This window comes from Dermacentor andersoni, chromosome 1 (genome assembly GCF_023375885.2).
Source record: "Dermacentor andersoni chromosome 1, qqDerAnde1_hic_scaffold, whole genome shotgun sequence".
Taxonomy (NCBI): Eukaryota; Metazoa; Arthropoda; class Arachnida; order Ixodida; family Ixodidae; genus Dermacentor; species Dermacentor andersoni.
Window position 1 is genome coordinate 120,792,873 of NC_092814.1, and position 24,993 is coordinate 120,817,865.

The following is a 24,993-nucleotide window of genomic DNA, read 5'->3' on the forward strand; positions in this document are numbered from 1 at the left end:
CATCTGCGAAGCTTGCTTCCGAGCTTGGTCCTTTTGTAAAAACCCGCTTCAGACAGGTGGCTGTCATTTTTTCCTTGCGTGAATGTCCGCTTTACAAGAGGCAAAATGGACAGGAAATGAAAGTCTGTACTTTATTTTTCAACTGGTTTGAAAGCGGCAGCCAAAAAAGAAAGCTATAAAACGCACCCGAAAGAGCACCCTACCCCTTTCAACTATACATCACTTGGCACAGCATAGCTACCGCACCGTCACTTCGAGGGAAAAAAAAGAAGAGAGAGAGAGAAATTACACAGATCTTGTAAATACGAGAACTTGCAGGCAACGGGAGATAACGCAGTGCACCAAACAAAGGTAAATTGCAGAATTCACAATATCGCACGATCTCGCATAGTACACGGATGAAATACGTTATACGACTAATAAAAATCGGGCCCTTGGTTTCCTTTCTTCTCGTCAACTATACAATGTGGTATTATTAAATTCTGGGCTGCTAGGTGCCAAAATGAACTCCAGAGTAATTTTGAGCACCTGGTGTTCTTTAAATAAATTTAAGCGCACGAGCGTGTTTTGCGTTTCGCCCCCGTCGAACGATATTCAGAGCATAACAAAAATGTGCAGCGCAAAAAGTTCGCGAAGCCTCTGGAACAAACAAGATCGCACTTGAGCGATACGACTCAGAAAAATAAAGGTGTGTCCGTGTCAAATGGTGATGGCCATTGCCAGCGTCGTTACTGGCACGGAAGAGAAAATTGCGAAGGCACAGTGCTCACCGCTCACGTGTAGTTGGAATTCAAAATAGGCAATGACAAATTCTTTTTTTATCAACGTTTCTGGGTTACAACTTGTTCTAAAACAGTATACTCTCCCAAGTTTCGATTATATATAGTTTCATGGGTAAATGAACACGTTCGTCTAAGCACTCTAGTATTCATTCAAGAAACTGATCATTTTGCCCGTTACCGTAATAAAATATCCGTAGAATTCAAGTACATTTTATTTCATGCACCCTGGTAATTTAAATGTTTCGAAGTGTGTTCGGTGTGTTTGCTTGCGCAGGGCGTTGTCAACAACACGTAGTATTTGTTCCTGCAACTCGCCTTCTTTAAATTCGTATCATTTGTATGGTGTCTCACACAAGATGACAGTAGTTAATATGTGATACAAATAACGCGTTATATATCACCATTTAAACTGAAGTTTCAGGACATCTTGATTTACGATTTAATTCACCGGGTATGACAACTTCCGGAGAACAGTACATGGTTAATTCCATCGTAGTGCCGAAGAAAAATATACGCCTAGAAATTGGATCTTGTCACCAACTCCAGCAGGTGTTTCATTTTATGGGATGATGATGCAACGGAACAGTAGTAGCTTTCGAGAGAAAGTCACGAGCTTTCATTTCAGCTCAGTCTAGTCTTACGCAGATTTTGTTACACAATGCACTGAGCTGAAGAACTAATACGCAGGTGATACGTAAATATTTCATACGAATTAACAGGTAATCGTTTAACGTTGCAGTCTGCTCTAAACAAACACGGACAAACTGCAAATAAACTTAAAACCAAATAAATTAAGAAAGGCACATGCATCGAATCGGACAGGGTGACCCGTCGTCATTGCTGTCATTATTTTAATGCAAACAGCACTCTCGGCATTGTCAGACCAGTTTTCTTTCGTGGGCCGATCCCGAAAGCGGTGAAGTCTTAAAAATGGCGTTCCCCGGCAAAAAAAAAAAAAAAATGTGCTTGGACGCGCGCTGTTGCAAACGCTGGTGCCACGGCGCCCGAAAATAAACTTGGTCGTGCCGTTTGAACAAGACTGCCTTTCCTAACGAACGCCACAAGCGAGTCATGCGCGGACAGCGCGTGCTCAGCAGCCACGTGAATCCTGCTCTTGTTTGGTTCGGCCCGCTGCGCATGCCGGATAGCCTGAAATTAGGTGTCAGGCCGTTGGGTGGCACGCCGCTTGCGCATCAGGTAGTCTGAACACTCTTCTGTACTTCCTTTGCTGTTCCTTTGGAGATTTTTTTTTTTTTGCAATGCATATGCACTTGATTCTTATTCGGTTTCCTTTTAAGAAATACAAAAACAAAAGGAATGCCATAATCGCACAGCGACGTATCGTCGTCTTCCTCTCCCGTACTGTAACATTCTAGAGCGGGTGATTCTTCTTCGTCTTCTCTGACGCAGACAGAAACTGCGACGATTCTTAAGTTGAAAACTTATATCAAGCAGTGATATCTGTTCAAACACACATACTTTATTCAGCACAAAAAAGTCGAGGGGGCTTGATACGTGCGATATCTTCAGAAGGTAAGACGAAGAAGAAGTTTGTTGGTGGGAGCCGCCAGGGGGCACCGAACCAATGACCGGGTCTTGCACGTTCGAAAAGCACGTAGGCGCGCGCTCACGCGGCAGCATCGGAGCGAACGGCGACGTGATCGCCGAGCTGCCCGTCGTAGTGCGTGCCTGCGAGAGACGCCTGAGCCGGGCTTCTCCATGTCGCTGATGGCTCGCGATCGGCAAGCAGAAAAGGGCCAGGCAAGCACCGACGACGCAGCCACGCGTCACGACCAGGCTCTCGATCCGCGAGCAGAACAGGAGAGCAGCGATGACGCTGACGGGCGTCAAGACCAGGAAGCCGCGGAGAACGCAGCGGACCACGGCGGTCCCGCTGAATCGGTGCACACCGAGGAGTCAGGGTCGGTCGCACAGGCCGAGGGCTCCGCTGTGGACACCGACGGTTCTCGTCAGGCAAGTAGCTCGAGGCGGGCCCCGCGCGCACTCTGTGTCGGCGTTCTGACATCCGCTTGTTTTAGGAGGCCAACCTCTGGCGGAGGGTGATTCTTAGGGCTTCTCAGAACGTCGTGGCGCCCAAGGAACAAGCTCTCTTGTTTTTCTTTTTTTTTTTCTTTCGTGGCAGAATTACTTGGTTCGCCGTCGGTGTGCGCTCTTGCGGTAGGAATGACATCGGCGTCTACCCGTGATTCTGAGTCCAGGATGCCGCCTGTTCGGCGAGTGATCAAATGAAACGGACTGCAGACGCTGGGACGTCAGAATGCGCCTTTAGTGAGGACAGCAGTACTTTCCAAAAATAGTACTGAGACTACATTCATGATTTCGTTGCTCTATAGCGTGCTGGGAATAATGCGTGGGGCCGGCTGCTCAAGAAATTTATTTCCGCATTGGTTTTACGTGGGCACTGCGTGATCGTCATATGGACAGGTGGGCCAGTTGAACAAGTTAGCAAGACACTCTGAGGAAGATATTTAACACGCGCTACTTGTGCAATGCTTCTGTCGCCAGTTGCGTCTATAGAATGTGCATTAAGGTGTTTAGGTGACACTGGTACGCACCGTCAAGACGTATGACGGATAAGAGCGGCGTCTGTGTCCGCTTTAACTTCGCTACGAATGAAACCACTGTGGTTAAAGAGCTAGAACTAGCGCTGAAGCCTAGTGTTTCTGTTAGGTTTCTCATTTAGCGCCCAGGTGGCTAGAATATATTGGCCGGTCTCGCTCAAGCAAGTACACGGCGAAGACGCGAGCATGAAGCACCCAGATAGTCAAGGAGACGCCCGCGCTGGGCAAGATGGCTCGAGCCAGCACCGCCTTTAACTAGAGGCGTACGCACGGCTGCCCGATGCGCGCCGAACCGAGCCGGCCAACGGGAACGCGATGCGGCGTCCCCGGTCGCTTGCGTAGCTTGCAGCCAGGCTGCGGAACAGGCGTCAGAAGTACTGGTGCATAAAAACAGCAGAAACGCGACTAAAACAAACCAGGCGTCAGCGTACAGTGCTTCCGCGCCGTGATACTCCTCTAATGTAGCTGTGAGAGCGCAGCGGTTGGGGAAAGAAACGCACGAGCACCATGTGCAGCGACCGCAGGAACGCCATGCAGGCTGCACGAGATCGCGAGCTGTCGGATTGCAGGAGCTGCGTTGAACATAAGCTTTCACCCGCACCTCAAGGCTGTAGCGAAGACTTACTATAGCGTTTGTAAAGCAAATCTTTCTTTGCCTGTTCCCCCTGGTTTAGCGTTCGTCGCCGTTTACTCGCCGGATATGTTTGTAGATATACATAGACAACTTTGTTTACTGGGTATGTGCTGGCTGCCGTCTGGCCCAGTAGACAACCCGGTTCACTTGGTATGTGGCCGAACAGACAACTTCGACACTGTGTATGTACAACTAACTATATGCCTCTGGGTGCGAGCCCATTCTTGTCCAGTCAAGCTGATTGTGTATCTGCCGCTCTTTGTGGCTTCTATGAAGCCACAAATGTATTTAGATATGTGTCGCACTTCTGTGTGCCCATGCACCGCTCAACATTCTTTCGTCGGCAAGCATATCATACATCGCCTTCGTCATCATGACGCAGACAGCTACGCAGGCGACGAGGCTGTGCTCGTGTCCTCCGCTAGTGCAGCTACTTCGCTAAACTCAAGCAAGATTCGCGTCATTTAGATTCCAACATTGCGTTGCATATGCGTGTTTTATATTTGCCTTCTCGCCTCGTATTTATTTTGACACTGCAGGCAGAACGCGCTTTGGTATGCGCTGCAATACGAAAACGTTGAGCAATTATAAAATAACGAAAAAAAAAAAACTTGCTGCATGCTGTAGTGCGAAGCGTTGCGTGCTCAGAAACATGAACATGCATCTAAAATATGCGACATGACTTTTATATATAATCTTCTACTCAGAAGTGTGGCAAGCGCTCCTTATCCTACGTAGGAACTCCTCTAGTGAGGAAGTGTGAAGGAAGCTTTGAGAATTGACTGGCTCCATCCAAGCGCCTGCGACGCCAGAGGAATGCACGGCGTCTGTAGACTCGCCAGCGTAGCTTGGCCACATGCTTGACCGGACGGCTGCGCGCTTCGGGCGCCGCGACAGGCCTCTTGGTTTCGCGCAAGTATACTTTAAACCGCGGTCTAGAACAGATGGCGCTCAGTGTTCATCCACTTTTCGGTCTCGAGCTGCATAGCTTCCTTCCTGGCATCTTCACAGTTCAGCATAGCGCGGAAGCGACAGAAGCGGGCTACCACAACCGGCAATTACTGCAGCAGTGCAGACAAAAAGTGCGGTTTGTATAGAGTGCTTAATTGCTTGATCCAAACGCGCCGGTCAACCACCATTCTTGTAGAACGAAGTTAGGAAGGTTGTGAAAAAACTGTTTTTGTTAACTGAATAGTCTACACCAATAGTAAAATAAAGAAGTAACGATTGCAAGGCCCCTAACAATATCCTAGCAATACCCGCACACTATAGGGCTCGAGAGAGCGTTTCTGCTACAACTCCCCATGCTATACCAGGAGGGGCCGCGCTGGCATCGTTTCGTGATGCATGGAAACGGTGGGCGTCGCTCTCTGACTGCGTGAAATGACTATAGAGACGAATTCGGCGGGCTTCCCCTTCCCCCGGCAGATGGTCGCCGATGCCATAGTGTGCGATTACCACTTATCCTGCACTGTCGTGTTATTGCGGCACGACGACCCCGCTCTGTCCTCCAGCTTTGCGAAACTGGTGGCGTCTGTATGCAGTTCGCATCCAAGCTAACAGCGCTCCGTTGATACCTTTGCACACGTAGATCGCTTTCGGTGGGGTAGTTTCGTTTTCTCACATTTTTTTTCGCCTCCCGGCTTCATCGCTAGCTTCTGGTGGGACGTGGATTCCCGTATTGTCATTTCCCTTTATTGTTATTTTTCGGCTCTCATTGCTCGTAGCATGCGCGGCTGTCGGTGCTGCATTATCCACACTCGATACGCTGGGAAACATTTCGCACACGATCGAGCAAGTTAAAGAAAAGTTGTTTTCCAGTGGTTTAATAGCAGCGCTCAGAAATGCTCTAGAAGTGACGCACACAAGTTCACTAAAAAGCTTCATGAAGAGAGCGTACCATGTCTGTAGTCTGTAATTGCGCATATTCTGTGTGGTGACCTGGCTGTAATATTTGTTAGGGAGGCGGAGCTTCAATAGAAATACAGACGTCATGGCACAGAAGTGGCGCACCTTGTCCAGTAGTCATCATGAGAGACCCTTTTCTTTGTGTGTGTCTTCTTGATCGTGTAGCCTGCTGATAGAAATGCGACTGTGCAATTACACTTCATGTAAAGGAAGTAAACAAAGCGAAAATTTCGTGTAGCTCATGCAGCTGGCAGAACGCGTTAAGGACGTTCTGCAACACCTCTCGCCAGCTTTTTGGTCGTTCAGGAATGGGGCAGCAGACATGAGCAACCACCCTTCTTTTCTTATTTTTCTTTATCAACCTGTTAACGCGCAGGATTGGATGGCAGCTGCTCTTACGAACAGTTCTAGCTTAGGAACTTTTCTGTGAATGCGGGCCCTGGGGCCCTATAACGTAAAACTATTCCAATCTGTTTTTATTACGCATCTCTTTACGTCAAAGTTACGTAACCGCCGACGCAAGCATCGTGCGGTGACCCGCAGTGTTTCCTGAACAGCCCAATCAAACGCTCTCCTCGTTTATAGGAGGTCACTTTTGTTCGCTTTCAAAACGAATAACATTGAGCGGTTTTTCTTATGTCATTGACTGACAAGAGGCGAGGAGCACGCCCAAGTGGAGAGGGTTTTGATAGGGCCGAGCGAGCGCACTGAAAATAGATAACAGGACGAAGAGGGACGTGCCGGCTTCTGCGATTGGTCCGCTTCCCATTATTTAGCTCGCGGTGGCTTGTATAATATCGCAGTGGCGTGCAACGGACAGTTAAAAATGCCGCTGAAACTAATCCTCAGCAAAGAAGAGTTGGCAGAGCGATGTCGTATACGTGCCGAAAGGGCTCGATAACGTTATACGGCCACGTAAAAAGTGTTGTTATACGCAAATAAACCCATACTCTCCTTCATGTGCGAGTAGCCAGTGCCTGAGCGATCGGCGGCAGCCATCTTTTATTCCTTTCGGAAGGGGCAGTCTCCGGCTATCCAGACAAAAAATCCAGTTTTGTTCGGTATATTAATGCATCTTTAACGCGTACACTTCACTCTGACGCAATGAGTTTTCGCGGTTTTGTGACGTCGAGTGACAGACAGGTGAAGTGGGTGCAGCCTGAAATCTTTTGACCAATTGCAGAGGGTTAGTGGCGAAAAGAGTGGCGTCGAATCAGAAAATTATTTTTCTTTTGTTCGCTCGAATCATGCATAATCGGTGTGTACACGTCATGTCAGATTGGGAGCTATCGCGGTGTTCGTGACGTCTCATGACAGACAGGCGAAGTGGGGGTGGGCCAAAAAAGCTTTTGACCAATCTTGGAGAGCTTATTGCAGAAGTGGAATAGAAAAGTTTGTAATAGCTTTGCGTTATAGGCATAGCGCCCCTGGGGCCGTATTCGTAAAGCCTCTCCTCAAGTGCTTTTTGCCATTGGCGGGCAGCCTTCGCTAATATGTCATGCATCAAGACTAGCTGAAATAGGCTCTTACGAACAATGCTAGCGTGAGAGCTGTTTGTGAATACCATGGGCCCTGATCCCGCGTAAGCATGTCACGAACATAGGTGCATTGAGAAGCCGTCAAAAGCCGCCAGCTTTGCTTCGCATGAACGGAAAGCAAGTTGTGTCAAGAAACGCCCACCGCTGCACACCTCGCGCGCACTGAGGGCTCCGTGCTCGACTCCTGCCAGAAAGCAGAGCAGGGGCTGCTCGCTCTACGCGCATAGAAAGTCGCCATAGGACGATCGGCGCCTTCTTTTATGGTCGAGCCTGATAGGCGAAGCGGGTAGCTTGGCCTATTATCGTTTTTCCTCTGAAGTGATCGCATTCCGAGAAAAGCAACCAAGAGGCTATTGCGGTGCTGCGCAAGCTTCTAGGAATGCATGATCGCATATAGAGTGAAATATTTCGCGGCTGTTAACCTTCGATGCCTTCGTACATCCTCTCCCCCCTCCTTTCCCCCCTCTTTTTTCTCTTTTTCTCTTCCGATGGGATCCAGTCTGCAAGAGCCAAAGCCCCCGTGGCAGCCAGTGATCGAAGTCCGCAGAAACGTCGGCCGATCCTGTTAATGTGGTCATTTGCGACGCCCCGTGCGTAGCATGCTGAACGCTGCATTGGCTAGGAAAAGCCGATGAGTGTTTGGGACAGATCCGGCGCGCGTGTCAGGCGGGCCGCGCTTATGCTTGTTTCGCAACGCGAACTGCCGCAGGGGATTATGTCTGACGACAGCCCCGCCCACGCCACCTTTCGGGCCTGTGTTAACGACTGCTCTGCGCTCATCAGCACGTGTCTCCGCGCTCTGTTCCTCAGTCTGTCATGCGCCACCTTCAACCTCACTCCGGCACTTTTTTTTTCTGTTCTTAGTTTTCTCTTTTCCTTTAGCTAGGTTTCGTCGCAAGAAAAGGAGCGGTCGGGCGATCGCCATCTTGGTAGCCTTAGCGAGCAAGCGGCGTTGACTAAGCGACCCGTTTTCGTATGGCATAGCCTGCTCACTGGTTTGAAAATGGGGAATTTTTTTAAATGAATATGGGGAAGTCGTACAGCGTCGTGTCCTATTTATTCAAACTTCCTCCCTTAATTCATTCCGTCTTTTTTTTTTCCGAACATGTTTCACATTTTAGCGTCTGCCTTGAAAGTGCGTCTCATTATTTGTTAAATGCCTTATCGAGTACCTTCTTGTTAACGTTCCTCTCGATAGTAACTTCTTGTTAATGAGCAAGAAGAATAAGGGAATCCGAGGGGATCGATTTTTATTGCTCATAGTCATACAAAGAAATAGACAGCGAAGGCAGAGAATTAAAGCGCGGGGAAAATTAATTCGCATGCTCAACTGAAACGTAGAAGTACAAGGCAAAGGGAAATGAAAGTGGACGAAAGGCTAGCTTGCCGCAGGTGGGATTACAAGCCACATCTTCCGCATTATACGCCTGCTATGCTCCGCTTTACCTCGGCGCTATCTTCCCGGCCACGTTCTGGCTATTAGTATGAGCGTAAAAATGAGCCCTGGGAGTGTTAGGCAGCGCGGCTCACGGCCAAGGCGGCGGACCTTGTTAACAAAGTGCTCCTTTCACGCAACTGTCTTTGAGTTTTGAAAGGAAGAAAAGGAACCAGGCACCTGAAATAAAAAAAAATTACTATTGCTAGAGGCTCAAATCCCTGTGAGTACAGTCCATTTTTGTTCCCTGGCGTAAGCGAGTATACCGAAAATTTACCTGCCGCTGCCAAATGCTTGCCAATCTGTGCTTGATCTGGTATTTTTGCCCAGAATGTTAACTGAATATACCGTTGCAGTTGTAGAAGGTATATCTGATCACCTACTTGTCAGTATCGATATATTCATAGTCTCTTCCACGCCATCTGAAAAACCTGTGAAGTGTTCCTTCAAAGATTACTCACGCGCAAATGATGCAGCCATAATAGAACATATGGAAACATGTCTCACCGACTTTAACGACAGTGATGTGATAGCACCCTGGCACCATTTTAAAAACATGTGTAAGTTCTGTATTGATACATTTGTGCCTGATAAATACAAACTAATCCGCAAACAAACACCGTGGATGACACGTGATATTATCCACATGACCTGCAAGATAATAAGGTTAAAGAAAACACGATTACAACCTGATCGAGTTAAAGAAATGAAAGAAAACCTTGTGCGTGCAGTACGTACCTCGAAGGAACACTATTTCAATACAGTACTACCAAACTTTATTTTTGAACAGCCGGAAAAGTTCTGGAATTGCTTGAGCGAAAATAAAAGAAGCCAGTAGCACAAATCTGCATCGATGGATCAATCATTACCGATCACAGGAAAATTGCGAGTCACTTCAATTATTATTTCCATAGTGTATTTTCTAATTCTGGCATTAGTCCATCTAAGGACAAAACGTTTCACCCATTTGAAGCTAATTTTATTTCATACCCTGGCTTAGTTTCGATGCTAGTTAACTTAAAAACTAAATCTTCTTGCGGTCCTGACAACCTTGCGAACATTTTTTTGAAACGTTATGCTGAAACTATTGCAAGGTTCCTTCTTATTATATTTCATGCTTCGTTGCTTGCTGGAAAATTACCGGATGATTGGAGGGTAGCCAGAGTTGTACCCGTATTCAAGAAGGGCGACTGTTCATTGTTAGAAAATTACCGTCCAATATCACTGACAACCTCATGTTGCAAACTAATTGAACATATTGTTGCCAATCAGATTAACGAATTTCTAGATAAACATTCAATACTGTCTAAATTTCAACACGGATTTAGAAAAGGCTATTCAACAGTTACACAGCTTGTCACCGTAATTCATTCACTCGCCTCATGCCTCGATAAAGATGGTCAAATGGATGCTGTATTTCTTGATTTTAGCAAAGCCTTTGATACAGTTCCACGTGACAAATTATTACTAAAACTTAGACATCTTGAGCTCCCTGAAATAGTAATCGCATGGTTAACAAACTATCTAACAAATCGCCGCCAGTTCGTGGAAATTAATAAGCAACAGTCTGGCTGTTTTCCGGTCACCTCGGGAGTTCCTCAAGAAAGTGTCCTAGGGCCACTGCTCTTTTTACTCTATACAAATGATATTAGTACTTCAATCCATCCCACCGTGCAAATTAGGTTGTTTGCGGACGACTGTGTGCTTTTTCGAGAAATCACTTCAACCAATGATCAAACTGATTTAAATGCTTCTCTAGCTGGCATTATTGATTGGTGCAAAACGTGGGGAATGCGGCTTAACGCTGAAAAGACGGTCTTTCTTCGCTTCACTCGTCAGAAAGCTCCACTCACCTTTAGTTACACGTTAGGTTCGTTCCCTTTGCAGGAAGAAACAAAATATAAGTATTTGGGCGTCATAATTACTAACAATTTATCATGGAATTTACACATTGATAATATCTGTTCTTCAGCCTTGCGTAAATAATATTTTTTGCGACATAAACTTAGAAATTCCCCACCTAACGTAAAACTGCTTGCTTATTATTCATTAATTAGACCAAAACTTGAATATGCATGTGTTGTTTGGGACCCGTATACTAAACAAAATATTAAATGCCTCGAAAGGGTACAGAAAAAAGCCGTGCGATTCATATACTCAAAATTCTCTCGCTATGATACCCCCCTCACAAATAATGCGTGATAATGGCATCGAAGTCCTTGAGCAGCGAAGGCAACACTTAAGAATTCGATTTCTTTCCAGGCTTTTTAATGGAGACTTATCAATTAATCCTGCATCGTATCTGTCCAGTACAACGTCTAGGTTTACTCGACACCATCATCCGAATTCATTAACACCTTATTTTGCACGGACGGATGTATTCAAGTATTCTTCTTTTCCCCGAACTATAACAGACTGGAATAACTCGTTGTTGCCTGTTTCAATTGATTGATTCATTGTACTACTATTGTCTTACCACCATACTTGATTGAATAATGCGTTGTATTATTGTTGTGCATAACCACCCTGCTTGGACCTGATCTAGGTCTGCAGTATGGAATAAATAAATAAATAAAATAAATGCAATAAGCTAAAGGAACGCCTGCCGGCACTCCTGTAGGCATGGGTTTTATTCATATCCACAGCGGATTTATGTAATTGCTTCGTAACCCGATGAGCGTTGAGACGGTCTCCTATGATTCAGGTCTGTAAAACAGCATAAAAAAGGAGGCAATGACTAAAAAAAAAATATACATATTTACATGTAAAAAGTCATCATACACTCACGAGCGATCAATGAACGAGATCTCTTCATTTGCCAGGGAAACTGATGGCTGACTTATGATGAAGATATCTCGTTCATTGATCCCTCGTGAGTGTACGATGGCTTTTTACGTGTAATCCACATGACTTTCATGATTACTGGGGATATAATAATTATCTTCAAATAAAACTTTCAGTTCTTAGACCAGCGCTTGTCCTGTCTTGTTTCTCGTGTTTCGTTTGTGTGCGCGCTGCCCAAGAACGGACTTGCATCCCTGTCGTAAACTTCTGTTTAACCAAGCAAATTGTGCGTCAAGGAATTTGCCTCGCCGAACTTGAGCCTTTACATGACCATCACGCGGCGCCTTTCTCACCCGACGCATCGTCTGAGCATAGCAGGTGTCTACCTCTACCTCTACCTCTAGTGCTGATCGCAAGATTGCGAAAATTATTGCGACAGACCTTTTATCTGCACAAGCCGAATACCTTTACTGTGTTTTCAACTTTGACAATCGCCCCTTAGGCTTGCTGTCAAGCACCATATTAATACTGCAGCGATGCTGCTCCTGTTCACCGCCCACCATATCGAGTATCTCTAGCAGAACGCCAGGTAATTCAAACTGAGGTTAACAAGATGCTCGATAAAAACATCATTGAGCCTTCTTCGAGTCCGCGGGCGTCACCAGTAGTGTTGGTTAAGAAGGACAGGACATGACGCTTCTGTGTGGATTACCACCATCTGAACAAAGTGACTAAGAAAGACATGTATCCGCTGCACGAATTGAATACGCCCTCGACTGTCGGGGCCAGCTACTTCTCCTCTATTGACCTTCGATATCTGGATACTGGCAGACCGCCGTCGACGATATGGGCAGAGAAAAGACCGCATTGATAACGCCCGATGGTGTTTTCCGGTTCAAAGTTATGGCCTTTCGATTATGTAACGCGCCGGCCACTTTTGAGCGCATGATGGACTCTTGGCTTCAGGGTTTCAAATGGTCCACATGCCCGTGATACCTCAACGACGTTATCGATCTTTCGCCAACATTTGACACTCGCGTCGAACGTCCCTCAACCATACTTGTCGTTTTTCGTAAGGCGAGGCTCCAACTCAGCACATGGAAATGTCGTTTCGGCCGCCGCCAAATTAAGGTTTTGGGCCGTCTTGTCAGCGCTTTTGGAGTACACAAGCTGACCCCGGCAAAATCCGTGCCGTCTGAGGCTTTCCGGTGCCGAAGTCAGCCACAGATGTTCGCAGGTTTGTTGGGCTATGTTCTTACCTTCGCCGCTTTGTCCAAGATTCTGCCACTATTGCTCGGCCTCTCATTGACCTTTTGAAGAAAGGTGTACCCTTCTCATTGGGACATCCACAATCTGCCGCTTTCTGTCATCACGCATTTGACCTGACCACCGATACTCGCCCACTTCGAGCCTAATTCCGCAACATAATTGCGCACGGATACTAGTGGTAATGGTGCAAGCGCTGTCCTAGCGCAGCGTCAGCGTGGCCACGATAGCGATATCACTCATGCCAGCCGCCTCCTCTCACAATCAGAGCGCAACTATTCTAATACGGAACAGCTAGGAATGCCTTACTGTCTGGGTGGTTGCTAGTTCCGTCTTTACCTTTACCACCGTCCCTTTTCCGTAGTAACTGACCATCATGCTCTCTGCTGGCTTTCCTCCCTGAAATATCCCACGGGCAGACTTTGCCGTTGGGCTTTGAGGCTCCAAGAGTTTTCATATTATGTGATTCACAAATTTAGTTAGACAAATTGTCCTTGATTCGCAAGGATAGTTTGTCGCGTTACTCCGTTGACAGTTCTGACGTACCTGACGTCTAGATTGTCACTTGTGTTTTCTGCGTGTCACAGCTCCTCCGTATCGCCGACGAGCAACGTTGTGATGCCCTACTCAAAGCGCTCATCGATCGTTTTGAATCCGCGCCCGACGAAGCTTCCTTACGCCTCTTCGTTCTCCGGGATAGTACATTATACCGTCGTATGTTCATCCCGAAGGCCCCGATCTTTCTTGTCATCCCAACGCACATCCGTTCGACCGTTCTAAAGGAACTTCACGTCACGCCCACCGCGGTACATCTCGGCGTGTCTCGAACTTACGACAGAGTACGCCGCCCCTTCTTCTGGCCCGGTCTTGCACATTCTGTGCGACGTTACATCGCAGCTTGTGAGCCATGTCAAAGCCGCAAGAATCCATATGGTTACCTGCAGCCACTTGAAATCCCGGTAGAGCCATTTGGTTGTGTTGGCTTGCACCTCCTGGGCCCTTTTCCGACATCTTCGTCGGGAAACAAGTGGCTTGCTGTCGCTGTTGACTACGCGACCAGACAGCTACGCAGCTGATGTGGCAGATTTCCTGCTACCTGATGTCATCTTGGTGTACTGAGCTATACGTCAAGTGCTCACAAACGCAGGCCGTAACTTCCTGTCCAAGGTCATTGATGATATCATGCGCGTGTGCACTATTACGCATCAGCTTACCACCTCCTACCATCCAGAAACCAACGGCCTGACCCTTATATTACAGATATGGTTACAGAACCGGACCGTAATAGATATGCTGGCGAAATACGTTCCAGCTGATCACCGCAATTGAGACCTCGCTCTACATTACATTACCTTCGCCTATAATTCTCGCCTTTACACTACCGGCTATTCCCCGTTCTACCTCTTGCATGGCCGGTAACCCACGCTACCAGTAGACACATTCCTGCCAACGATTGCGACTTCGACAAGTGAATATGCCCGTGATGCCAGCGCTTGCGCTGACCACGCTCGACAACTTGCACGCGATCGCCTATCAGTGTCGCAAGAGAACCAGAAGCGTCGCTACGACCTCTGTCACCGTGAATGCACCTAGTGCTACCATCGCCTTCCCGTCGAATGGGCCCTTGCGAAGAACTTCTAGCTGTCTTGTTACAAAGACCCATACCGCGTGGTTCGCCAAGTCACTGATGTCGCCTACGAAATCGTTCCAGCCAGCATCGCAACGTCCTCCGCTCCGATCACCAGTAATATCGTCCACGTCGCCAGGCTCAAGCCCTACAACTCTCTGCTTGCCACAGATATCTAAAAGCACCGGGACAACGATTTTGCCGCCGGGGATTGTGTTGCGATACAACAGGCTCTTAAGAGACCTGACGCAAAAGAAGACGAAGACGGGCATCCGGGTTTGGCACGAGCTGGTTTCCGTCTTGGTCCCTGGTTGCGCTGCTCTTGTAAATACATAGTAATCAGTTACTTTGTTTGTGTCTCTTCACACGTAACAATATATAAGAAATTATATGTCCGATGGTTGGTTTCGAAACCGGTTCCCCCATCACGGAAGCCTGATGCTCTAACAATGAATGCCTAAAATGACGGAATAAAACAACCTTGCGATTTTCACTCGTGCAAGCCAGCGCTTTGACACGCTTGGCACGTTAGCCGCGTCGCACAGCAACAATTTACTTGTAAAAAAACGCAGTTTCGCCCGAAAGGCGAAGCATCAATTGCGATAGCAAATTAACAGATAGCCATACGAAGTAAGGACAGTACTTTTATCGGCCGTGTCAACTTGTAATCATTCGCTTGCTAACTAAATTAATAAGCATGGTGTCAGCGCGCACAGCAAGCATGAGCACACTCGATGACTGCGGACACTCGTTGTCAAAACGCTGGCGTGAGGAAACGCGGCAGCAGCAGCAAGCAAAGTGAGATTCGTGCTGTCTGTCCATGGAGGAAGGAAAAATATAGGAGGGAGCATTACGTCACGCAGCCAGCCTTGGCAAGCGAACGCTCCGTGAAGCCACAGTGCTGGCCCAACACGTGACCTCTTGCGTCGAGATTACGAAGCAAGAATGGAGATCTGCAGGGACGTTTGGTTCCCAGTAGCCATACCAGTAGTTTTTATTCGGTGCGCGCTTGTTCAGCTGAAACTAAAATCAACCGCGCACTTTGACGTGTCAGGTCCGGCTTCAATGGCGTTGCGGTATGCCCCCCTCATTTTTTTTTTACTTCTTCCATGTGTCTATCGCTTCAGCGCAAAGCGACCGCCGAGGACACACAGCAAGCACAAAGCCATGAGCTGCCGACGTACCTCGACTCTGCCCCCAATGCAGATCGCCCTCAAGACACGGCACCGGGACCGCGCGCAGCCGCCACATGCGCAGTGGCGGCCGGAGATCCCCCCGGCGCCTCGCAATGTTGGGTACCTCGCGCGCGAGAGAAGACCTCTCCGCATTCGTCACTTTCGGGCGGGCGAGATTGAGCCGCGATCGTCGGCTCCCCCCGCACGCTTTCACTCGCACATACAGTGGCGCGCGTCGTCGGTGTTATTAGACTTCATACGCAACCTCACGCCGACGCCAACGGCAGAAATGCGCTTGGAGTGTCCGTATACAGTAAAATACCTCTTGAACGAACTCATTTAAACGAAGTATTCAGTTGTACGAACTTTTTTTTTAAACCCCCACCGTCGCGCCATTGAACCCTATGCAAACGCCCTTCAGTTTAACGAAATTCAGTGCAGTGCGCATTTCACTTCTACTAACAGTTTCCGAGGCGCCATGCCATGTCTCCTAGGTCATACTGAGCACTTCAACAAGTATAAACCGCCCTTTTTGCCACGCATTTTTACGTTGAGAACCGCGCCGACCGCGCTCCATTACTGCGTTACCGCTCACCGCCGCCATTTAGCGGTTTAGCTTTGAACTGGATTGGCTACCTAAGCCGTAGCCAGCCGAAACCATTGCTGTTTTTTTCACGTTTAGTGCGTTTAGTTGGCTCCACAGCCATAGCTAGCCAGAGCCAGAGCCAGCCACAGCTTCAGCCGTACTAGGCCTATTCGTCCTGGCCTCAAGGAAGTGTGCGCGTGCTAGTTAACCATGAGCGGCAAACGAAAGCGCCTGACACTCAACGAAAAACGGGACATTTTACGTAGGCTGGACTCTGGACAGCGTCAACTTGACATTGCAAAGGCATTTGGGATCCCTGCATCGTCACTGTCTACGATTAAGAGCCAGCGCCAGCAGGGCAGCAGGGCAGTAAAGTTAAAGCCTTTGCTGCCCGGCAGCCCGCTGTGCCAGAGAAGGTTCTCGAGTGCTTAGACACAGTGACTCAGTTCACAACCGCTGCAGTGCTAAGTGCTAAAGTGCAGCAGAAGATCACAGTGTTCTTTGCAAAGTGCTAATTAGCGGAACTTGAGCAGAGTGACAAATAAATGCGTTGATAAACAATTTGACCACCAGTTCTTTTGTTTTTACATAACGGCAACGCGCTGTCGCACGCTTGCTTATTTCAGTTTAGTGAACTTTCACTTTAACAAACTTTTCCCTGGGGTCCCTTGAAGTTCGTTCAAGTGAAGTTTCACTGTATTTGCTATCGCATAAAAAGTGAGCGCATCTTCTATAGCTGACGATGAATTAAGAGATAAGTTACAGGACGGGTTCGTCCATCGCCTTAATGCGTCATTTAGTCATGCTGGATCATGAAAGTTCGCTTTCGCCGGTTCTCACAGTGCGCAGTATCTGCAGAATTTTTTTCATAGTTTTTCTCGTGATGCGTGCTGATTTACATGAATTTGCGCCAACTAGTCCAAGTTTGTTTCGTTACTCTCCGATAAGAACGCCGGAGTAGCTGACGTTAGTTCAGTGCCTGCAAGATTCAATCTGCGAAGAAAAATTTTGCACCTACTGCAACAGTATACCGTTTCGCAATGCGCACCATTAGGCGACAGTCGGTTTTTACACAGCGAAGCTGTAGATGGCTAGCCGATTCGTCCGTGCGTCCGTCCGTCTGTTGGTCGCCTGCACGCCGAAATCTCCTCCGGCGCAACCCCATGCGCATGCCCCCAAAAAGTAAAGAGAGGCGCGCGATTAGACCTGGATTAGCTGCGCCAGTAGTGACGTCGTTGCTCTCCGTCGCAGCCGAGCGCGCGCGCAGCAGTTTCTCTCCGTCTCCGAAATAGGTAGGCCACGCGTCATACGTACTCATTAGGAGCAGGCAGCTTTCGACCAGCAACGCCGCGAGCAGAACCGGGAACGAGCTCGTCTACGCCGTGCCGATGCTGCAGCCCGGGCTCAAGAACAGGCTCGTCCCGCCGAGCGCAAGCAGCAACTGCTTACCGAGGATCCGGCAGCCTACCAAGCCGTCGTTTGATGAACCGTCGTGATTAACCCAGTGATAAAAGAGAGTTACAGCTCAGCGAGCCAGCGTAGACGCCAGTGCGCATGCTCGGTGCAACATGCGCAGTGGCGCGTCAACGCTAGCCCGCTGGCTCGATGAGCTATAACTCTCTAAACACCGGGGCCGCACGTTTCAGCTTCACTAGTTGAACATCTGTACGGAGTGCTTGGGCTGTGTTATTTTTTTGTAGCAAGCCAACTTGAGGCAAAATGATTTGGTCTAGTTTTAGTATTACGTTCAATCGCCAAACAGACAGTATTACTCACACATACTGACGTTAATATCCGCAGTTCAGTTTAAATAAAACGTGCCAATTGCTCCAGATGCATGCGGCATTGTGTTATACGTGCATCTTGCCGCTGCGCGTCTGTAAGTGCTCGCGTGCGTGCGTGCGTGCGTGCGTACTTGCTCGTTTCCTGAGTTGTACTTCAGCGAGGGCATTATCATGACCGAACTGAGGTCGCAGTCGCTTAAGTGTGCTCTATTTCATCGGTTCCACTGCATATTGGTGTTGTGTATCAGGTTGGGTCACCCCATGTTTTGCTTTGCGCCCTTTGCAGGTATCACCATAACCGCCCAAGTGGTCTCATGATGCACGACGAGTAGCCGCAGAAACACACAAAACCACGTTCGGCAAGCGATAGATAGGCCAGTTTCAGCGTGGGTATTTCAAATCACTAGAAAACATATAAACGCGGCGTGTCATGCGTAGACGTGGATCCTATATATAATTTGCCTCCGCCGTATGACAGCATGGCAACCGCACGAAGCCGTGGTTGCATGCTATGGATGCGAGTATACACCTTTTAATATAGGCTAAGATGAAGGAGCACAAAACGTGCCAGCACAGTTCGTAAATTAGTACATTCTTACCACCCATAGCAGCGAATCTAATCATATATTCCAAAGACAAGTTACGCTAATTCAAGTTCACTAGTGCTTTATTTACGCGGACTCTATCAGTGGCGCCCGAGGGCTAAGCTACTGGGTGTTATTTCGCAACCTGGGGCGCTATAACGTAAAGCTATTCCAAATTTTTCTTTTCGAATTCTGCAATCAGTTCTCCATGATTGGTCAAAGAATTTTCGGGCCCACACTACTTCGCCTGTCTCTCACGTGACGCCACCAAAAACCGCCATGATGTGTACGCACTGATTATGCATGATTAGACCGAACGAAAGAAAAATAATTATTTCTCATTTGATGTCTTTTTCGCCATAATACTGTGCCATTTGCCAAGCGTTTTCGGGCTGCGCCCACTCCGCCTCTTTCACACGACGTCACAAAACTGCGAAAACTCACAGCGTCATGCAGAGTGACCTGTACGCGTAAAACACATTAATATGCCGAACAAAACGGTTTTTTTTTCCTGAATAGCCGGAGGCTGTCCCGTTCCGAAAGAAATAGAAGATGGCTGCCCACCGATTGCTCTGGCACTAGTATACATGGGAGCGACCGCGGAGTACGGATTTATTTGCGTATAAGAAACATTTTTTCCGTGGCACTATAACGTTATCGAGTCCTTTCGGCACGTATGCAACATCACTTTGTCAACTATTCTTCGCTGAGGACCCGTTCTGGTGGCATTTCTAACGCTTTGTTGGACGCCGCCGCGATTTTCGACTATCCACCGCAAGCTAAGTAAGGGAAAGCGGATCAATCACAGACCCGGCACCACCCTCTTCAGCCGGTTATCTACTTTCACTGTTCTAGATCAGCCCCGTCGAACCCCTTTCCGCTTGAGCGTCCTCCTTGCCTTTTGTCAGCCAATTCGATAAGAAAATATGCTCAATGTAGGCAATATGCTATTCGCTTTGAAAGCAAAAAAAAAAAATAATAATAAATGTGACCTCCTATAAACGAGGAGCGCGTTTCGTTGGGCTTTTCAAACAACGCTGCGGGTCGCCGCCCGATGCTTGCGTCGGTAGTTACGTAAATTTGACGTCGGTGGATTGGAATAAAAACAGATTGCAATAGTTTTACGTTATAGGGCCCCTGCATTACACACGTACGTATTTATAAGCTACGGTTCAGCAAATGCAGGAGCACCACGTTAGGCATGCGCGTAGTCCGTACAGCTGCAGACCTCGCGCAGTATGTACGCGGCTTGAGCTGCAGAGCGATTATAGTACGATGGGCGACCGCGTGCTGTTCTCGGCGTTCACGGGTGTCCCGTCTGACCTGCTGCAGGGCGATGCCGCGGTGACGCTGCACCGTTCGCCGCGCTGGTACTTCAGTGGGCGCCTGAAGCTGAGAGGCCGGAACCGCGGCGCGTCCAAGCCAGCAGCATCCATGGCAGCGGCCGCGCTGCGCAAGCTGTTCCGCGGCGAGCGCCACCGGCTGAGCACGGGCGCCAACCACAATGAGCCCAAGAAGAAGAGCGCCGAGGGCGGCAGCCGCCTGCTCAGCCTGTGCGCCGGAAAGGCTTCCTCCGGTGAGTATGCGTTTTCCTAGGACGCCTGTACGTCTGATGTCAGCGCAGCTTTTTTGGAAGCGGCTTATGTACCTGTACATATCTGCGTGCCTGCGCTGCCCCTATTAGTGCTGGCGCCGTTCGCAAGCGGATCCGTTGAGAGGCTGCACGGATCGAGTTCACGCGAGCATGCTTGCCTCCTACTACGTCCCCCCCCCCCCCTCCTAGAACCAGTTTTGCCGTTCCGTTCAACATCATTGTATCTAGCTCTTTTGCGGAGTGATCGTGCAAGCCGCTTGAAGCGGTTCGGCGAGTATAAGCTAAACAGCTTCTTTACATCGCTTTCTTTTTAAGCTTGAGGAGATTTCCTTCTTACTATTGTAGAGGATTATTCTTGTTGCCAGTGACAGCGCTATTCAGCCTTTACAGGTATAGATTAGAAGAGGCGGAAATTACCTGCATAATAAATGGCAACGTTGAGGTAGCTAAATAAAGGTTCACTATAATTACCTTCTTTAATTATTAATCTTAGGCCACATGTGCAGTTACGAAATTGAAGCCGATCAGTAAGCATAATTCTGAAGAGTAGCACCGCTTTCGACGCACCCGTCCTTAAGAAGTGCTACAAAATGCTTTGGTGTCCCAGTTTCCCAAGAGAATCCCTCTAGAGGTTCGGGACAATCTTAACTGGAATGCAAATATATCGTTTAACTGATTTTTCGGACGGATATATCGAATGGGCTACCAATCATTTTTCTGGTAAGCAGACATGATCTCACTACTGCTCAGTTTCTATTTGCATTATTTGCCGAATATCATATCACGAAGTTAATTATTGAATATTTTTAATTCGCTACCTGGACAGCAATATCAACCCCTTCACGTAATCCACATGAACAGGCCGAATTGCGCTATACGCTATAAATTATCGGTGAGAGTTACAAAAAATATATAAGGAAAGTTCGGCAGTCCCAACTCTCAGCTCTATACTGCAGTGTACCCCTTCCCATGACTTAGCAACCCCAGTCATACGAACGAATTTTTACGTAAGCAATGCTCAAAATTGGTCCTCACATGAACGCGACTGTGCACTGCCCACTCACTGTCTGCAATTTCATTTCATTTACTCTCAGGGCCGAAGCATCTTGCAGTCGAAGGCACCTAAAATAAATTTATCCGCTGACAGGGGCACAATGTGCCCCTTCAAGCGGGCAAATCTATCCTAATTTGCGGTTCGGGTTATTCACATTGCAAAATTTGCAGTTCTCCGTTCCGTGAAAAACTACTCCAAAGATGTACAACAACGGAACGTACCAGAGGGATAATTGTGACTGGTTGCAGATTCTTGTGCGGGGCCCTGGGCTTGAACGCAAACACATACGGTATGTGGAAGCTTCGGGCACGCGGGAGCTCGGAGGCGAGCATCGAGGCAACGTATACATCGCGGTGTCGTCAGTGTCGATCGGAACCCGAGGAATCGCCAGCTGGGCATTGGGGCACGGTTAGTGATTGCTCACATGGTGTAAGCCGTGGTGGAAGGGCTTTGCGAGAGGACAAGATGAAGGAAGGAAGTGCCCCAAATGGGCACGTGCGAATCGCTTACGAGCGCACTTCACGCCGCGCGCTGAGACGGGAGGCCGGGTCCTTTTCAGAGCGCGGACAAGGCAAGGCGGCCCGCAAGCCAGCTGAAGGCGCCTCGCCACGTGCCCCGGGGAGCCCTGCCGCCGCCGGCGGAGGCGGCGACACAGCAGCGGACGCAGCTGTGTCCTCGTCCCGCACGGCGCGCAGCCCTCGCAACCGCGTGGCGCCCTGTTCCCAGCAGGCGGCCGTCCGAGCGCGCCGTCTGATGCGCGAGCTCCAGGAGATCCGGCGACAGCAGACCCGCGGCCAGCAGCCTTCCTTCACCGTGGACCTAGTCGAGGACAACCTCTACGAGTGGCATGTGCGCCTCTACCAGGTGAGCGTCATGCTGCTACCGCGCGACACGATCCAGGTGGCAGCCGCGTGTGGGTAGGTGACGCTATTAAGCATGGTGTCGGCGCGGTATGCGCTTAGCACGTCCTCATCAAGTCGAGGCTTCTTGGGAACCGCAAAGCTGAACATCTTGTGGAGCTGTGCCTAAACGTATGTCGCAAATATTTACAGGTACGAGTGTACCCTGTTGGGGCTTCGTTGTTTTGTCAACAGCACAGTCGCGGTCTGTGCTTTCCGCTAAGGACCGCCCGACATCAGGGTTACGGTCCCTGTATGCGATTCTGGTTAAACACAACTTCACCGAGAGTCAACATTTCCTGTTGCGCCTTGGCATATAACACGGACACGTGCTCATTTCGAGCTGACTTTTCGGTGCAGCGGCCCGCTGAAGAAGCGTCTCGCTTTGCGCCCAGGTGGATCCGGAGAGCCCGCTGTGGCGCGACATGCAGGAGTCGGGCGTGTCGTGCGTCCAGCTGAGCGTCTCCTTCCCGGAGAACTTCCCGTTCGCGCCCCCGTTCGTGCGCGTGCTGGCACCGCACATCGAGCGCGGCTTCGTCATGGAAGGCGGCGCCATCTGCATGGAGCTGCTCACTCCACGGGGATGGGCGTCTGCTTACACGGTCGAGGCCATTCTCGTCCAGGTGCGAGCCATTTCCTTCCGCTCATTCTCGGGCAGGATGCGCCCGTATATTCGTGATATTTGAAGCAGGTAAAGTAGTATTCATGCTAATGGCGTCTCACACATCCTGTCTTTACGGTGATGAGTGAAATGGGAGAATGAAGCTGGAAAAATAAATCCATACTGCAGGTTTTGAGACGTAGTCCGAAATCACAAAACTTCGCTTACGTAAGGACATCTTTTCAACGGTCGAGGCATTCCAGTGTCATCCGAGTGTAACGGTGTGATCAAGAGACTTTCGGCCAGATGAATTGCGGCCGGCATTTACGCAAGAGACGTTTTGTGAATACGGGCTCAGGCAGGGCTGGGCAAAGATATTTTGCAATTGTGTCACGATACGATACAATATACTCAGGCAACAAGTATTTGAGATACATATACAAGATACAGTGGTCCGTCTCGATGGTGAACCTCGAACCAGCAATGTAGCAGGCTAGCTTCTGAACCACGTACACAACGCAGCCATATTCCTTTTCATAAGCACTGTATGTTTCCTCACGAGCAGTGAGCTTCCTGCTGGCGTAGAGTACAGGGTGCTCCTCGCGTTATCTCCCATGTGACCCAACACCCATTCCACGATCACTCGCGTTGCACTGAACAATGAACGGCTTAGAATAATCCGGTGCGATTAACACTGGTTGACTCGTCAGAGCCTTCTTCAGTGTACGTAAAGCCCTTTCCTTGGCTTCGTCCCACTGTATCGTTTGCGGCTCTGTTATTCTCAGCGCATCTGTCAGAGCGTTTGCGACATCGGAGTAACGCGGAATATGTCTCTGGTAATATCCTGCTGCCACAAGAAATGACCGGATATCGCGTTTAGTGCGAGCTTGTGGAAAACTGTCGATCGCAGCTAGTTTGACTTAAGGTCGGTGGCGGCCTTGCCAATCACACGACCACTTTGTCATGCCCAAATTGGCACTTCGTCGCTTTGGTAGTTAGCTTCGCGCAGCCGGGCCAGTACGGCTCGCAGATGCGTCAGGTGTTCTGTCCATAATGCCGAAAAGATCGCTATATCATCGACATACGACAGTGCAAATTCCTCCATACCAGGCAACACCCGGTCCATAAGGCTGGAAAAATAGGGATCGTTTTTCAATCCAAAGCTCCGGACCTTTGGCCGATACATTCCCAAGGGAGAAATAAATGCGGCATACCTATAGACTCGCCTGGTCTGTCAACGGAACCTGCCAATAACCACTGACTAAATCTAGGGTAGAGATAAAACGCTGCTCACTTTCTCAAGCCTTTCTTCGATATGAGGTATAGGACAGCAGTAAAACACGTTGTGGGCCTAGTTGGTGCATAGCTTTCAATAGAAGAAGCGCCAATAAAGCGCCAATTGTGACGGCACACTAGGAAGGAACAAAGACAGGAGAAGGCGCTACTTGCAACTGTTTATTGAAGTCAAAGGTGGCTGATTATATAGCCATGGGGAGAGGGGGACGAAAAAAGAGGAACACCGATTACGTGAATGCACACGAGAGAACACTGAAGATATATAAGAAGGGAATCGCGTTTAATCTAAATCTAAGACTTATCTAAATATATGCTTTCATTTGTGTAAATATTTAGTGACGGGATGCTGACACAGGCGTCACCTCTTTTCTGAATCTGGTTGGCCTCCAAAAATTCACGCGCCACAGAATCTTTACATTTAAAAATTGATTGTTGTATCATGAAGCCTTGCTTCACATACTTGTTTCTTCTTATTCCCGCAGGCCTTGCAATGAAGCGGCAAGTTTGAACCATATTCACTTTTCAATGAAAGCTTATGTTTCCGCAGGCGTTCATTAATACATCGGCCAGTTGGCCGATATACTCTTTCCCACACTTCAGCGGTATGCAGTATAGGACCCCTTCTTCACACTTAACAAAAGGGTTCATATGTTTCATAGGACACCCTACTTTCTTAGTCATCCGAACCAATCAGGCGGCACAAAGTAGCAAGCTTTCGGGGCGCGGAAGAAAACACAGGAATTTTATATTTCACGGCGACGTGTTTAAGATTATGCTCCACTTTATGAGAATATGGTATCACCACTGGTTTAGCTTTCTTTTCGAATGTTTGGCTTTCATCACTTCTTTTTCTTTCTTTTTTCA

At 48.5% G+C, this 24,993-nt stretch overlaps 1 protein-coding gene across 1 annotated transcript in view; it reads left to right on the forward strand.

The window, feature by feature from the left end:
* The first annotated feature begins 2,365 nt into the window (after positions 1-2,365).
* The window catches only part of LOC126544031 (uncharacterized), a 32,380-nt gene continuing 9,752 nt past the window's right edge, over positions 2,366-24,993 (forward strand). The window contains exons 1-4 of the mRNA XM_055061962.2: positions 2,366-2,756; positions 20,018-20,261; positions 21,893-22,197; positions 22,628-22,855. Coding sequence (XP_054917937.1) covers positions 2,502-2,756; positions 20,018-20,261; positions 21,893-22,197; positions 22,628-22,855 — 1,032 coding nt within the window. The 5' untranslated portion in view covers positions 2,366-2,501. The remainder of the gene's footprint in view (positions 2,757-20,017; positions 20,262-21,892; positions 22,198-22,627; positions 22,856-24,993) is intronic.